This window comes from Python bivittatus, unplaced genomic scaffold (assembly GCF_059951505.1).
Source record: "Python bivittatus isolate LINGU-HERP-01145 unplaced genomic scaffold, Pbiv_v1 ctg000020_np1212, whole genome shotgun sequence".
In the NCBI taxonomy this organism is placed as follows: Eukaryota; Metazoa; Chordata; class Lepidosauria; order Squamata; family Pythonidae; genus Python; species Python bivittatus.
Window position 1 is genome coordinate 87017116 of NW_028277030.1, and position 17914 is coordinate 87035029.

The window sequence follows — 17914 nt, forward strand, 5'->3', positions numbered from 1 at the left end:
TTACTATCTGTTTATGACTTCATAAAAACCCTCTTAATATTAATATAAACTTTATTATAATTTTTGATAATTTTCATAATTTTAGAGATGTGCAGCTTCAGAAATTTGAAAACTATAAGTCCTCAGTGCAAGAGATGATATGTGTAGCTAATCATTTGGGTTCATTAATGCAATATGAGACTGTTGGATTTCTTCCAAACAAGAGAATGCATAGAGGTAAGCTAGGAAAATATAATCTGAATATCATTTCTCTTGCTATGATTACAATTGTCTATTTTAAAGTACAGAACTATAAAACATACCTTCTTTGTAGTGCAGTTCATTCAGAGATTAAGCAAAAATGCTCAAGTATTTACAAGCTGTTATTTCTAATGTATCAAATCTACTGAGGTAGCTATGTCCAGTGATATCCAACACCAGCTATCATTTATTTCATTGTTTCTCTTAAACTACAATCTGAGCTGGAGGTAAACCTCACTGAATACAGCAGGCCTGAGATTCAAGAAATGGTGCAATTCAATATATGAAGAGAATAAATGTGAGTGGGCTGAACTTATGCCTACTTTGTTTGTTCTTCAGCAATGGGGCTAGCGGTGCTAGAAGTAATGCAAGCTGTACAGCGAACTTGGGTAAACTCAAAGGTGCGGATGAATGGAAAAACCAAGCTGATGCAATGGAGAGATATGTTCGACATTGCTGTGAAATGGAGACGGTAATAAAGGAGAACATCTATTAGGACTGTGCAAACTATTTGGAAAGGTGCTGTGGTGAAACAAAGTGGCAATCACGGTGGAAGCATCTTCTGTGTATGCACACATATTCTTAGAAGGCCAGAAATGGGCCTCACCAAACTTTTGAGAGATGTAGAGATGTTTTGCAAAGCTCCAAATAGTTTCTACAGTCCTAAAATATATTAAATTGATACTCATGGATTTTGCTAATTATCACCATCAAAAATTCTAGCTAAGCAGTCCTAGGTTTCATAAAAGCAAAGACACAGTAGCCTGAGAAAATTACTTTATCTGATCTCTGTGTGGTTTCTATTTCATTAGTTCTGGTTGGTGCACCTCAAAAAGAATTGGAAAAGATTCAGAAAAGAAGAGACAAATTAAAGGACAATGAGACTTTTAAGATTCTTGGGGGAAGATTGCATAGTTTAGAGCTTTTTAGTTTAGAAAATAATCATTGTAGAGATTTATTTCTTATTCTAGGAATAGAAGCAGTGGGTTTTTGAGAATCAATCTCTGGGGAGCAGAGATAGAGAATTAATATATTCATAATTGTGGGCTTCCCAGAGGTAACTGGTTGTCACTATGGAAAACTGGATTTGTACTAAAATAGACTCTGGTTGGCTCCAGCAAGGCTATTCTTATAGGATAATACTGTCTGAGCAGTACAACAAGGTTATGGTTATCAATGCACCCAGTTGGACCAACTGATTTCTCCCTCAGCCGGTGCTTTTCTTTCCTGACTATGTTGGCATTTTCAGGACTTATTTAGTTGCCAGTTTACTTGCACCCACAGCTTGGTTTAGTTTTTTCCACTTTTGTTACTGGTGGGAGAAAGTCAAGGTAAAACCTCATTAAAAACCCTAAACAAAACATTGAGGGACAATGGAGAGGAGCTGGCTGAGACATTTGGGTTTCATTCATGATTTATAGTTAGGTTGTTGTATTGTCCAAAAACAGTCATAATCGGCTATTGTTTAACTCTGTAATGAACTATAAGAGCCCCCAAAACTCTTAGTACTTTTCATCTCCAATTTAATCTCATCCAGACCATTCGAGAAGTTAGTTCAATACTGTAGTTGGAAAGAAGCAATAAAAATGTCATATTAGATCTGAATTGATATAACTAATTTTTAATGGGATTAATACAGTGTCTCTTTGCAGGATAGCTGATCCAGACCAACCAGTACTATGGTTAGACCAAATACCAGCTCAAAGCCTTAGTAGAGGTTTTAATAATCACATCAATCTAATCAGGTATGATGAAGTTAATTCATAATATAAACATTGGGATTTTTAAATTTCCCTTACACATTTTTCTTTCACTGTATTTTATATTTTAATATATTGTAAAACAAAATATAGCCCCTTTCTTTCTCCAGAGGATCAAGAGATACATAACAATGTTAATCTGGAGTCAAATAAATAATCCTCATATCTTTCAAAAGTGTCTTCTGCTCCCAACTGAGGTTGTTGTTTTTCCTATACAGAAACCTGGAGTAGCTCCTAAAATATTAATAGTGCCTTTACAAAATAATGCTTCAACACAGTCCTCACCATCTAAGAATAGTTTGTCATTGTTGTATGTCCCCACTTCTCCTCCAGAACAAAACAGGATTCCATGTTGGAGTGCAGAAGTGCAGGAAAGTACATGGTAATACTATTGTCAATTACAGGTGTTTGAGCTGAGGTTTATATGCATAGGCTGGCAAACTTTTTATTTCTCCTAGAATGAGAAATATGTGTTTTCCCTAACTTTATCTATTTTGGGGAGTTGTTTGAAGGATGACAGACATCATATGGGCTCTGTAAGTGCAATCCACCTAGTACAAAAACTATCTGGCTTCCCATGACTGTGTGGCAGTATTGCTTACGGATGGTCCAAACGAATTTTGTTTGATAGAGTAACGTAAAATGTTTCTATCTTGATAGTCTATAATTTTAATCTGGTTTTATGATGCTGTTCAGCCCTCCTGATGCTGGGCACCTTTCATCTTTGGTCCTGAGTGGAGTGGCACTGCCTCTGTAGGGAGATTTACCTTGAGATGACCTTGCTGAAACTATTCAGAAAGTTAAAACAAAATGTGCAGAAGCATGCTTTGAACCCTGGGAAAATAAAAAGTATTAGGAAGACACATAAACTTATTTCTTCCTGACTCCCTTGTGTATAAGATGGAGGGAAGGGAAAATGCAATCAGACCTGCAAGAATCTGTTACTATAGCCTAATTCAATAAAGTATAGTTCTTGTGGAGCCTGTTTCCTGATTTGGACAACCTCAAAGGACTGAAATCCCCCTTGGGACTGGTATGCAATCTGGGGGTCTTCCTGGACTCTCAGTTTCTGCTCAAGGAGCAGGTAGAAGCTGTAGCCCAAAAGGCCTTTGCACAGGTGTAGCTTCTGTGCTAGTTGCACTTGTTCCTAGATCGAGAGACCCTTTTCATGGTCACTCATGCCTTGGTTACTTTGCAGTTGGACTATTGGAATGGGCATCCACGTGGGGCTGCCATTGATAATCACTCAGAAGCTACAGCTGGTCCAGAATGTGACTGCATGAGCAGTGATGGGCAAGCCTCACTGTGCTCATGTAACACCCCTACTATGTGAGCTGTGCAGGTTGCCCATTTGTTTCCAGATGCAGTTCAAGGTGCTAGTTATTATCTATAAAACCTTGTGTGGCATAGGACCTAGCTGTCTGAAGGACCATCTTTCTCCCGCAGTATCTGTCCATCCTGTGTGTTCTGACAGGCTTGTTTTGAATTCCCTTGATTAAGCAATATCTCTAGTGGGACCTGGAGGTGGGCCTTCTCTTTCTCAATCATGGCATCTGCCCTTTTGAATAATATCCTCCCAGAGATCCTCATGGCTCCCACCTTGCCCAGCTTTAAGCATTCTTTAAAAACCTGACTTGGTGTAGATGACTCATGGCTTGGCCTATAAGTTAGAAAGAATATAGATGGAAGGATTTTGCTCCCTAAATGTTTTTATTGCTGTGATTGTTTTGTACGATATTTTGTTTTACTTTGGAAAGCTGTCCAGAGTCACCTGGAATGGGATAGCCTAACCATTCAGTAAGTAAGCACGCAAGTAAATAAATAAATAAATAAACGCCTTGTGAGGCTTGGGTTGGGTTTTTTTTTTTTTTTGGCCAATTAATCTTTCAGTCATCTGTAAAGCATCTTGGTTGAACTCCAGTTAGTGACCTGTTGATCACTAATTCTCTTCTATTGGGACCTGCTGTCAGCCCTCCCAGGTAAACCAGATAGGAAACAAGACTACATAAACTAATTCTACTTTTTTGTAAGGCTACATTAACAGAATCCTGCAAGTCTGAAAGCACAAATCTCCTGCCCTCCTTATTTACCGGCTGAGTAATTAGGCAGGCCTATCCTAAGTTTCTTTTTTTGCCTGTTACTCTGTTGTAGACTCCTTTCTCTTTTATCTGATTGTTCCTTAGGTAGCATCTCTTTCCCCCGTCTTCCAAGGCCACCCTCACATTCCATCATACCTGCCAACCAAAGGGATTTTATTAGGTGAACTGGATTGGTTTAGACAGTCTGTCTAACTGTAACTTGAAAACTGTTCAGAGATTAAGTAGCTTAATGTTGTTCACACTATTTAGAACTCAAACACTATGTTATTAAAAATACGTTACCTAGAAGTCAAAGTCATCTCAAAAGAGACTTCTCTTATAAATTAAATACTATTAATTTAATTATGTCATAACTTGCATTTATATTACAAATTTAACATACTTGAAGAATAAATTTACATTCATATTATGAATTTGATAATTTATAATATGATTGTTCATAATTTTCTCCTCTTGCCGTATTACTGTACACACTTGATTCATATGTGGTAATAACTAAGAATAACCTAAAAGTAAATTTTGTAATGTGCTCAGAATACTCTATTCATATACTCCAGGTTTCATGGCAAGTAGGTATTGAAAAAAAATGTCTTGGGAGCAGTTCACAATCGAGTGTCATATATAAAAACTGTGCATGTCCATTAATTAATCATGTATGAATGCTAACTGTCTCTTTAATATCAATTTTTAAAAATGTTTGCATCTACAGGGGCCAGGTTTTTAACATGAGATACATGGAGTATTTTGACAAGATACTTCATTTTATAAAAGACAGGATCCTTATTTATCATAGGTACACAATTTTTTATCTTTTATTTTAATAATATAGTAATTCTTGTTATTTATAAAGCATTTCAAGACTAGGTGCCCTGTCTGTGTATATATATCTATACTCTGGCTGCAGGTTTATAATCTGAATAAAACGAGATCACCATGATGAAAAAAAGCAAATGGTTAGAGATCAGAAACTTAGTTGCAAAAATATATATACAAATATCAGGACTCAGTGAATTTTAGACAATGGGTTTAGAAAGAGGAAAAAAGAAAAAAGAACAAAGGCAGAAAATGGGGAAAATATTTTTAAGTTCTTAGGTTGGCCAAGAGGAAAATATCAGCTAAAAGTGTATGGGAAGATAGGGGAAAAAATAAAGAAATGCAAGGATCAACAAATTGGTTCTAATGAGAAAAGCTGATGGCTAAAGGGGGAGATCTAGTAAAAAAAACGAGGTGAGCAGCAGAGGAAGAGAAAAGAAGATGATTGAAAAAGATAATTCAAAAAGAAGAATGACAGTAGTTGAACTGGAAAAATAAGAGAATAAACCAGTATCTTCCAATAAAAAGACACAAGAAAGTGTAACAGTCCTAAGAAGGTGGAATGATGTAAAGTTGAAATAAAAACTTAGAAATAACAATGATAAATGAATAAAAATGATGGAGTAGTATTGACAAGTAACTGATTACATGCAGAAAATAGAAAGAGTAGAAACTTTAAAATGAAGATGATTTCTAAAAAATAGTATAGGAGTTATGCCATTGTATTAAAGATCCTGAGAACAAGATTGAGGAAAATAAAGGAACGATAACTTGAAATGATGTTGCAGATCAGGTAGAGTGATGGCTGAGGATAGGAAATGAGGGTTCAAATCCCTATTTAGCTATGATGCTGACAGAATAGCCACAGACAAGTCATACTGTTTGAGCCTAAGAGACATCACTCAGTTATGGGGGGAGAAGGGGAGTTCACCCAGATGGTTCTAATCTTCTTTAATGAAAAATGGGATTAAAAAAAAATAGTTTCCAAATGAGACAGAGGGTGGAATTCAAGCTTCCTAGAGCAAATGTCATTTGTACAATGGATTTAATGCATTCTCCAAGACAGATTTTGAGTGGGGCTACAGAATTTCTGCTTCATATTCCATTGAGCTGAACTTATTTCAGTTTACCAAAATCTACTCTGATTCCACCTTGGAAAGGGAAACAACCAGCCAATAAGTACCATAATAATCAATAAAGAAATTATCCTAAATTTAAGTCTAAACAAATGAAGAATTGTTTAGGAAGAGAACATAGTACTATACTGCATTTTAAGGTTTCAGAAAACTTCATGAGCTTCCTTCAGACATAGTGAATGATCTTGGGTAAGCCTTAAGTTGTACACTCTCCCTTCTCTCTTCACTGGCACAGTAACAAGAAAGAGATTGGAAGCCTCTTTTCATTTCATTTTAATGCTTTGTTCTTGATCATTTAAACTATGTTTTGGCCAAACAACCCAACTACTAACCATAGTTTGTTCCAGTACAAACATAATGACATGGTTAGCTGTAAATAGAAAGAAGTGCTTCTTGTTTCTCACCAGATGCAGGTACTGTGCAAGCCCAAAGCTTGTTGAAGTTTATTTTCTTAGCACTGAAATATGATTTAGCTTTGCAATTGAATACAAAATTTTCTGGTATTGTCGAAGGCTTTCACGGCCGGTATACGATGGCTGGTGTGGGTCTTCCGGGCTGTGTGGCTGTGTTCTGGAGGTTTTGTTTCCTAACGTTTCGCCAGCACCTGTGACCGGCATCTTCAGAGTGCAGGAGCACAGACAGGAGCAGTTCTCTCTGTCCCCCCAGAGACCTCCAGAACACGGCCACACAGCCCGGAAAACCCACACCAGCCAAAAATTTCTGGGTTTGACTCTCTCATTAGGCTATAAAATGGGCATTTTTGGCTTAGTCTTATAGCTTAATAAACAGCTTATAGCTTAATATAGAGGTTTATTAATAGTTTATAGCTTAGCATTATGTGTAAACCAGGCCACTATAAATAAAGGGTTTATTGTAATTATAATTTAATAATGGGAGAATGGGTGTCTGTTAAAACCATATGATTTTTTGACCGGTTACCTAACCATTTCAACAAGTAGGGCACCTATCTCTGATCTTCCCACTGCCTTTCCTTCTTTCCTTCCTCTCAGCTTCCCCCTCCAGTATGGCATAATCCCACCAATTTGCCCACTACCCAATCTTCCAGTGCCTTTCCTCCCTCTCCTTAGATGGCTCTTCCTCTGCTAATGTCTCAGCAAGAATTTTCCTTTTCAACAGTCTTTGTCTGTTAAATCCAGTCTACTGATCCAAGGGGGATTACTGTGTACATATGATACTGGATTACTGTATAATTATATAGTATGATTTTTTAAAATGATGGATTAAAAGTGTAAAAAACAGGTTTAGTAATAAAATTTATGTAATCTGACATATATGTTATGAATTATCCTATTTCTGTGCTAAATAAATAAATAAATAGAATCCAATGATGAAATATTTAACTGAAATTGTGTTAAAATTTATGTCTAACTACTTTAGTGCTAATAACCACAAAGAACTATTAGAAGTTCGCGAAGCATTGGAGCAGGTACATAAAGTAGAAGATCTTCTTCCAATTATGAAGGTATTTTTCCCTTTAACCTGTTAACCTGTGTTTGTTAATATTAGAGATAAGGTCATTCAAGCAAAATAGCGTAGAAATGAAAAATAAAAACTCACCCATAACGTTATAATTAAATTACCATATTATCCCATATAGGCTGTATTTTGAACTTGGTTTGCTTTGTAACAGCAGAGGGGAAGAAGATGCAAGTATCTCATCTTCCTATAAAAGTAATGTAAAGGTGCCAGATTTTGAGGCAAGGTCTTGCAAATCATGTTATGGAGAGTTGTGTTGCCATATGTTTCTGGGATTATATTGGAAATAAAATTAGAAGCACATAGATATTATCAAGCCATTTTTTCCTGTGTCCTCTAGAATGAATTTAAATTGGATGACACAATTCATAGCACCATGTGACTTAGTATTTGTAATCTGTTTTCAACTTGTATATCATTAATGTTAGCTGCTTTGACTGCTGTCTTTTGGCTTTATACTAAACAAGAAACGTAATAACTATATTACAAATAAAGCTGTTTAACAAATACATCATAAGTTTCTCAAAATGGAAGACAATTACACTCTTGGTAGAAAGAAACCACTTTTTCCCCCCTTCCAAAAGCTACACTCCCTGGGAGCTGCAGATCTGCAAAAGTGGTGGAAGGGCCAGAAGGTGGGGTTCGAGCCAAAACTGGGTGGGTTCATTTATTTTCTCTTCTTTCTACTCCTCCTTATTCTCTTCTTGCTCTGCAAATTTAGGGAGACTTCAGTGTCTCTTGCTAGAAGTCAGTTACTTGCAGGGTGTCTTTAAATGAGGTTTATAGCCATAACCACATCTTGCCTAGGATGATTCTAGTCCTAACGTGGTAAACTTTTTGCTCTTTTAAAGAGCTCTGGGAATAGGAAGCGAACATTTTCTAGCACTGAGAGGATGCACCAGCTAGATATAACCCTGATTCAGGCCTCTTACAAGGAAATAAATCCTGTCCTTTTGGGATTGTTGTAATTTACATTGTGTAGCATAACAACATTTCAGCCTGTTTTGAACATTTCTCTTGGTGTTTTTTTTGAAAGCAGCTTAATAGTAAAACAAGAGATGGTTTTACCATCCACACCAAAGTCCCAAGCCTCAAAAATCCAGGAAAGGAGTATGATGGATTTACTATTACTATAACAGGAGACAGGTAAGTTATGTCTTTCTTTTATGTTACGACATACCAATCTTCAGTGTAACTAACGTCAATAAATTGAAGCCTGAGTTTCAGAGACTAGAGAGGTTTCAAAGATACTAAAATATTTTGTTATTTATCTGCAAAGCTGGATTTTCTGAACTTTAATTACTTTACAACCATGTACGTTTTAGCATTTTATCCAAGTCTGACATTGTCAGGAGGTCACTATCCATTCAGGAAGCTTCTCATTTATGCATGAGAATTGTGTAGACTGGATATTATCTACAGTTGTTTTTACCATTCAAGAAATGCACTTGTAGAGTTTTTTTATATTATCTAGTGTATGTTCATCAGTATATACAGTGGTACCTCGGGTCATGAACGCTTCTGTTCACGACCAATTCGGGTCACGAACAGCTCCGTTCGCAAAATTTTGCTTCCGTTCGCAAACGCTGGATCAGGTGACAAACAGGATCCGCGGCCATTTTCCCTCCCGTGACACGTGGTCGTGGGTTCCTGTAGGGAGGGGGACTCTCCCTCCAAGCAATAACCGCCTCCCCACCCACCTTCCTGTCCTCCACGCCAGAAGTTGCGTCGAGCAAGGTTAGCGTTCTCTCTCTTCGTACTGTATTTTGTGTCATATTTTTGCGGTTTAAAAAAAAACAACATATGGTTCAGAACGGATTAACCGTAATTACATTGAACCTTATGGGAAAATTTGATTCGGGACGTGACCAAAATTGGGTCGCGACCAAATTCGGAGGGGTCAGAATGGATTAACCGTATTTACATTGAACCTTATGGGAAAATTTGATTTGGGTCGCGACCAATTCGGGTTGCGACCAGAGTCGCGGAACAAATTAAGATTGTGAACCGAGGTACCACTGTAGTAGTGTACATTCCTAATACAAAACAGTTATCAGTTAGCGTTTACATAAGACACTAAAAACCCCTCTTCAGTGATCTGTGCATAATACTGTACAAAGTATGTGGTTGCTGCACTCCCACCGTTTCGTTTTTTCCCTTTTCTGACATGACCAGAAAGAGAAATAAGCTAGAATTAGTTTTGTTCTGGCACATTTCTGCTTTCTTACCTATTAACAAAGAGCTGTGTTTAAAATGAATGCTGGATTTGTTTCTTTACTGTTTACTCACTACTTTTCCTTTCCTTTCCTTTCCTTTCCTTTCCTTTCCTTTCCTTTCCTTTCCTTTCCTTTCCTTTCCTTTCCTTTCCTTTCCTTTCCTTTCCTTTCCTTTCCTTTCCTTTCCTTTCCTTTCCTTTCCTATGTATTGTTTTTACTTTGTAAATTTTTTAAAAATAAAAGTTTTTAAAATTAAATTTAAAAAAATTATTTTTTAAAATTTTAAAAAATTTTAAAAAATAAAATGAATGACGCAGGCTTTGTTTTTGCAGCCTTATATAGTAATTTACAGAACTGCTTTTAAACCATGTTTCTGAAATCTGGACTGTTCTTTGATTTTATCTTCCTTCCTAGTGCGCAAGTGGGGAATGAAGGAGCACATGAGCTTGAGCTTTGTATAAGCTTATTAATATGATGATAAATCATAGGATAGCCTGACATGCAAATGCTCTGATATTCTTACACATTTTCCCTTTTGGGTTACACCTACCAAAAATCATGGATATAGCAATCCATTAAACTTTGCTTCTATCCTTTTTCTTTGGTCTATATATGTTGCAAGGTTTTGGGATAGTTATTTAAACATATTTTTGGACAGTAAAAAGAATTCTGCAAAAGTTACATTTTGTTGTTGCTGTAGTAATCTTGACATTTCTATGTGTATTTGAACATGTTTGAAATTATTTCTTTTTTGAAGCACACTCTTTTTCTCTCACATACTTTGCAGGATTAGGAACCTTTTGTTTTCAGTTGAAACACAGACAACAGAAGCAAGAACACAACTTTATCATACAGAAATAGATGCTCTTTATAAAGATTTAACTATGAAAGGAAAAACATATATTTTATCTGCAGAACCTAGGGTAAGATATTTCATTAATTATTTTCAAAACTAGTTTACAGGAAATGTTCAACTAGATTGGGGTGGACAACCTCTGCGGGGTTGGGGGCTACAGCTCAGTTTCTCATTCTTTCAGGGGGTATAGGGAAACCATCTTATCATGTAAAAAAGTCACAGGAAGGAGAGGTAGCCAATTTTTCTACTTTTTTCCCAGAATTCCAGAATAAGAATGAAAGTGAAAGGCTTCTAGGAATCAAAGTTTCCCATTACCATCCTTAAAATCCACCCAACCTCTGAAAAATAGGTCAAATTGTCCTTTGGGGGAACATTTTATAGCTGTTTTTAAGGGGATTGAAATAGAGTAATAGGTAAAGATGGGCAGAAACTTCCAATTTCCATCCTTAAATCTCTTTAAAAATGGCCCCCAAATGGCCCACAATCACCCAGATTGTGATTTGTGGTTCTAAGCCTGTTCTCATCCCCACCATTAATTTTGAAAGAGAAAAAAAAAGATTGCGCTGCTGATATTTTAGCTACCAACATTTTGTGGTTTGATCTCATGGAGCAGGGGGATTCTATGTGGCTATGTGGCCATTGGTTGTCTTGCCTAAATTAGTTTAATGAACAAAAAAAACTGTTTTCCCCCAAAATTAGTCATTATTCTGCATGGTAAACTATGTTTGTAAGTACGTCATGATGTAGCAAGGAGCTTAGACCCTGAAAAACCAAGCAGAATATTTTTACACTCTAGATTCTGATAATAATTTGCATATCCATAAACCAAATTCATTATGTCAAAATGTATTCACCTCTGTTCCATCACTATAATATTACATGTGATTTTTATGTAAGGGTTGAATGAAAAATAATACCTCCACTGCCATTATTTTACCTAAAATATTTTAATAAATGATACAGGAAAGTAATCCTGAAATAAGCTTTTTTTTCATTACCTGTGTTTATTTTTCCACATAACCACCACCATTCACTATACACTTCTGCCAACAATGGACAAACTTTTCAAAGTCATCATGAAAGAACTCCACACTTTGTTCTTCAACCAAGTCTTGACAGTCCTTTCTACCTCTTCATTTGAGTTAAAGAGATACCCACAAAGGTATTTCTTCAGTTTTCAGGAAAGCTGACAGTCACATGATGCCAAATCTGAACTGTATGGTGGATAGGATGAGATAGTGACTTTCAGCAATACAGTTGCCTCTTGGGTGGCTTGTGAGGTGTGAGACCTAGTGTTGTCATGTCACTGCAAAATTTGCTTTTGAACTCTACTTAATTGTTGTTTTAAAATTTTTGAGTGTTGCAGTATAGTATTCTAAGTTGATAATGGTGCCATATTCAAGGATATCCATGTGAAGAACACCATTTGTGTCCCCAAAAACTGTAATCGTGAGTTTTCCTACCGAAGCTTGGGTTTTGAATTATTTTTTGCAGATGAAATTTTTGGATGATATTGCATGGACTGACGCTTCATTTCGTGGTCATAAATGGTGAGCCCATGTTTTGTTGGCTGCCATGATGTTGAGAAAAAATTCTGCACCTTCATTCTTATAGTGTGATAACAATTGCTGACAAATTTCAACTCTTGAAGCTTTTATCTCTGCCATCAGCATGGGAGGAACCCTTCTTGCATGTGACCCATGTGTTCCTTTGAAAAGCCAAGCTTGACAGAAGTTTCCCTTTGAATGATCTGGTGATTGGCCTTTATCAGTTCATCAACCTTTCTCATATTAAACTTGTTGATTGCTGTCACAAATTGTCCACTTCATTCTTGATCACACAGATCAGCTCTTCCTGATTCGCTACCTCTACATGTTTTTTTGGCCCAGTGACACACAGTACTAATGCCAGCACAGTCATCATCATAAACAACCTGCATTCAACTGTGAATTTCAACTGGAGGGATTCTTTCAGCTGCCAAAAATCCAGTCATAGCAAGTTGGTTAAAGCACACTGACAAATACTCGCTGCATGCTTCCATTTCATGAACAACAGCAACACAACTTATTCCCACAGCAACTTTCCATCAACTGAAGTGAAAGAACAGATGTTAAAGAACACATCAGAGTTTCTAGCATGTCAGTACTGCCATCTGTCGGTGTCTTATAACATTGATGCATTACTTTTCATTCAACTCTCATGTTATTTCATGCTATGTTGCAAGTACTTTTTTCCAGTAAAGAAACATACCTTTATTTACCTTAAGAAAATGCTACAAATATTTCCAAATGCAGGTAGTCCTCACTTATTGACCACTCATTCAGCGACTGTTCAAACTTACGATGGTGCTGAAAAACAAGGCTTATGACCAGTCCTTGAAGTAGCAGCTGTTGCAGCATCCCCATGGTCACGTGATTGCAATTTACAAGTTGCAGTGTCCTGTGGTCACATGATCACCATTTGCGACCTTCACAGCTGGCCTCTGACAAGCAAAGTCAATGGGAAGCCGGCAGCAAGTCGCACTCACGTGACGTTGCACTTAACAACCCGCAGTGATTCACTTAACAACTGCAGCAGGAATTGACGTTGAAGCCAGCATGGTCACATGATGTTTCACTTAACAACCATGCCACTTAATGATGGTGTTGCTGGTCCCAACTGCAGTTGATGAGGATTACCTGTATGCCATTAGTCAAGGCTTGTCATTTTGTATGATTTTTTTTTAATGTCATGTACATTCTTTTATTTTATTTTATTTTATTTTATTTAGGAGACAGATGTCATATGCAATCTAATCTTGTCTGTTTTATACTACTTCTGTAACTTAATGCCTCTGTCGAGAGGTTCCAGGTTAGTACCTTCTTACATAGTATTTGTATTTAAACCAGGTTTATCTTATCAATAACATAAATAACTGTGGTGCTATTTATATTATTCCCTGTTTTCCCCACTCAATTTTTAATGTTTTATGCGTAGATGGTGGTGTTTTATTTATTTATTTCATTTCTCATTCTCTACCCTAGGTTATAAAAATAAATAATATAAAAAATAGATTTCTAACATTTTGAAAGACTAAAATTTGATGTAGGGTACAGTCTGATATATTAGATATAAGTATACTTGTACATAACTTTTTAGGAGCCTGGTCAGTGGCGAATATGTGATAATTTGAAGAAAACTAATGTACAAGAAAAAATCTTTAAAGAATTAATTTATTTGCCCGCAATTGTATACTGCCTAGTCCTAGGGAGATTCAAATTAGTGATGGTTATTCTATCAAATTCTGACAATCTGCAATTAATGGAATTTGTTAGTGAGAGTCCGTATGCTAGAAAATGAGTTGTATGAGAAACAGAAAGGCTCTGTCTCCTTTTTTCTATCTGTTGAGTCTTGCGAAAGAAAGCAGTTCTTTCTTAGTCAATTGCTTTCTCTCCGTTCTTGTTTCTCTTGCCTTCCTTGTTTGTAGGAAGCTGCAGGACAAACTTGTGGTGCTGAAAAAGATGTTACTGTTTCTGCATTGCCAGCTTGCTGGGTTTCCATGCTATGCACTAAGAACGTTGTTGTTGTCGTTGTTTTAGTATAGTGGCTTATTCAATCATCATGGGAGCACTGATGGCAAGTGGAAAGGAAGTATCAGGAAAAATTCCTAAAGGAAAGGTACGCTATGCATAAGATATGTTAGATTTAGATAAGAACAACTTTTGATCATATGTGTAGGATACCCAAATAATTCTGCATCTTACTCCTGTGTCCAAAATGCTCCTTAAAGGATCCTGAACCCTGTTTGAGGATATCTTCAACATTGCAAAGGCTGACATGTTTTGCTACAACAGAAGCATGCCTCTTTTGGTACAGTATTAGAAATAGTTCTATGAAAAATGGGAGGAGGAAAGCAAAATCATTAAATGAAATTGCAGTTTAATGCATGCTGGATAGTAAATGCAACTAACTTCCAAGGAAGCATGTTTCCCAGGAGCGAACTCTTTGGAGCTTGATCTTGATCCTGGTCCTGATCCAGTAATATTTGCAACTTTTCACTATCATGCCCTGTTTTTATGGAGTATTCCTGTTATTGTTTAGCTCTTAAAAAAAAGTAATAGAATGTGTAAACCTGATCTACCTCCTTATTTCTTTTTTTAAAAGAGCATTGAAAGCTCGTATGAAGATAATGCAGTTGTATTTTCTTTTGGTTATCTTGGGTATTGTCCACAATTTGGTATTTCTAATATACAAGAGTGAGTTATATGGTCAATAATCTTTCCTCTGGGCCTTGTAACAGAAGTTGTGTAAATAGGCCAACTTAAAAAGTAAACACATTTAAATACACTTCCTTTCTATTTATAATTGTGGTGGTTTTACATTTTTCTCTGAATTGTGTGGGCAGCTTGAGATTTTCAGTGTTGTATTACAATTGCCAAAATGGCAGCCTTTGTGAAATAAACAGGTCAAAAATATCCAGTGCTACTCCACTGGTCTTCCTAATCATATGGCTATGCCTTTTGGATGATTCTGAATGTTTGGGTATGTTCTGGCATAATTGGAAGTTATTTTAAAAGATTCCTATCTTTAAATTCATTTCTTAATGTTTTCCAGTTGGTGGATTTTGAAGCCATGATTGCATCTAGTTCAGAAGCCTTTAGTAAAGTAGCAAAAGGCTGGTTGAATTTGAAAAGGTAAAAATACTATTGCTGATATATATTATACATGAGTGTGTCCTAAGGGGAAAAACAGAAAGAAAAGAGGAACCCCTGCATCTTCTACCAAATATGTAATCTTCACTCACCTTGTGGTGTGATTTTTCTAAGAATTATCAATCCTCACTTTGCTTTGCCCGTATCAGACCAAACAATTGTCCTGCTTAACTTTCTGCATGTATATGCATGCCATATTAAACACAATGTAGTCATTCTTAAACTAATCACATCTAATAAAGGTAGTTCTTACTATAATTATGGTAGTTCAGTACCAAATATAAATCAAACTATGGATTGACTTAAATTGAATTGGGGTATACAGTAGAATCTTGTACAGTGGTACCTCGGGTTACGAACGCCTCTGTTAACGAACTTTTCAGGTTATGACCAGCTCCGGCCGCAAAAATTTACCTCGGTTTGCGAACTCTGCCTCGGGGTACGAACAGGATACGTGGCCATTTTCCCTCCTGTGACACGGTCCGCGGCCATTTTTCCACCCCTGATATGTGGTCCGTGGCCATTTTCCACCCCTGACACGTGGTCCGCGGCCATTTTTCCGCCCCTGACACGTGGTCCGCGGCCATTTTTCCGCCCCTGACATGTGGTCCGCGGCCATTTTCCACCCCTGACATGTGGTCGTAGGGAGGGGGACTCTCCCTCCAAGCAATAGCCGCCTCCCTGTCCTCCACGCCAGAACGGATTAACGGTAATTACATTGAACCTTATGGGGAAATTTCCTTTGGGTTGCGACCAATTCGGGGTGCGACCAGAGTCACAGAATGAATTAAGTTCTTAACCCGAGGTTCCACTGTATATGTGAAAATATTATTAATAGAAAAAATGTAACCAGTTAAATTTATTTATGATTTTCCAGATTAGAACCACTTTAACTAGATTTCTCTGTTGCTCTTAAATAGTCTCTTGAACAGAACAGGCAATGAAGTCTAGGCTTATATCTAAATATTAAATAAGTATTTTTAAAATGTTATACAATACAAGCTCTTATTTTTATTGTAAATAGGCATAGGAAACTATGCTTCTATTAATCTTGCAATCTTGCATTTTCAGCATTTCACCTTCTTACAAGAGTCTTCCACTGGTATCAGAATCATTTCCAACCTTACGATCTATGATGGAAGCGTTAAGTGCAGATTCATCACATTGCCTTAAAAGGCTTTAGTTGCTATGTAACTTAATAACTCAATAAAGAGCACTGACTTCCTCTTTTATATGGGTTTTTTTCCCCGACATGATCAAGAAATGCTTTTATATCTGATACTATTTTTTTGTGGAAACCAAAGACCTGTGTCCTTTATAAATGCAGTAGAAAATAGAAGCCTTTTCAGCAGTTGAAACTATTGGAGAGAGGATGATGATTTGATTTATTCTATATATAATTCTGTGCCTCTATTTCTTAATCAGTGATGTACTTAAAAAGATACTCTGCAGAATTAGGTGTTCTGAAGCCCATTAAAATCAATATGCACCAAATGTATGCACTCATTGTATAAGATCATGCTCAGTCCCATTAGGGTTTCTGAAAATTGATGGATGTAGGATACAAATAATTGAAAACAGGAACTTTGAAATAGTTGCAGATACTTGTTTTCAGAAAATGTTGATTGATTATGATTATCAGTACTCTAATTGAGTCAATCCACTTCAGAAAATGTACCCTTCTAAAAATATAATATCCACTCTTTCAATTATGCATCAAGATTATAAAAGATAGCTATGAAAATATGTGAAGTATATACAGGTAGTCTTTGTTTAGTGACCACAGTTGGGACTGGCAACTCCATCGCTAAGCAAAGCAGACACTAAGTGGGAAATCAGTGACCATGACACTGCTTTCCTGCTCAAAACTGACAAGACTAATCAGTTTGACACCTTCAGCTTTTGTTTGCTTCCTAACCACTCCCCCACCCTTTGGAATGCTCACCCTGGCACTGGGATAATTGACAAGAAGGGAATTAATATTTGTATTTACATTCACTGGAGAGGAAGGGATTACAAGGGAGTAAACAAGCACATAATGGAGAATACACATCGAAAGCAATGTACTGGCGCCGGCAGCCAGAGCATGCTATGCAGACAGCCCTGTGATTTCGCCATTGTGTGCCTGCCTATTCTCTTGTAATCCCTTCCTCTCCAATCTCTCTGCTCTGTGAGGTGGGGAGGAAATGGTCAGACACAGGAGAAATTGCCTACAGAAATAGCTTGGTTTTTTTTCTTACCCCCCCCCCCTCGCAGAGCAGAGAGATTAGAGAGGAAGGGATTACAAGAAAGTAAACAGGCACACAATGGGGAATACACTGGGCTGTTTACATAGTGTGTTAGCAGCTGCTAAAGCCAGCACATTGCTTTTGATGTGTATTCCACATATTCGATGTGCCTGCTTCCTCTCTTGTAATCCTTTCTTCTCCAATCTCTCTATTCTGCAAGGGTGGAAAAAAAGAAAAATAACAGGTCAGGCACAGGACAACGCATACTGACTGTAATGATGATCACGTAACTGAGGGACAGCACCGTTGTAACCTCAAACAGTCGCTGAACGAGGCAGTCAGTAAGCAAGGACTCCCTGTACTTAAGTGACATGAACG

The 17914-nt window shown here is 37.0% G+C and overlaps 1 protein-coding gene across 4 annotated transcripts in view; it reads left to right on the forward strand.

The window, feature by feature from the left end:
• The window catches only part of TTC13 (tetratricopeptide repeat domain 13), a 39484-nt gene extending 21986 nt beyond the window's left edge, over window positions 1-17498 (forward strand). The window contains exons 13-23 of one of the 4 annotated variants that reach the window (XM_025163697.2): window positions 86-216; window positions 580-712; window positions 1893-1985; window positions 4809-4892; window positions 7447-7531; window positions 8582-8691; window positions 10549-10684; window positions 13388-13467; window positions 14196-14274; window positions 15211-15290; window positions 16380-17498. In XM_025163697.2, coding sequence (XP_025019465.1) covers window positions 86-216; window positions 580-712; window positions 1893-1985; window positions 4809-4892; window positions 7447-7531; window positions 8582-8691; window positions 10549-10684; window positions 13388-13467; window positions 14196-14274; window positions 15211-15290; window positions 16380-16491 — 1123 coding nt within the window. In that variant the 3' untranslated portion in view covers window positions 16492-17498. The other 3 variants (XM_025163695.2, XM_025163696.2, XM_025163698.2) reach the window with 3 other exon arrangements.
• The last annotated feature ends 416 nt before the right edge of the window (window positions 17499-17914 follow it).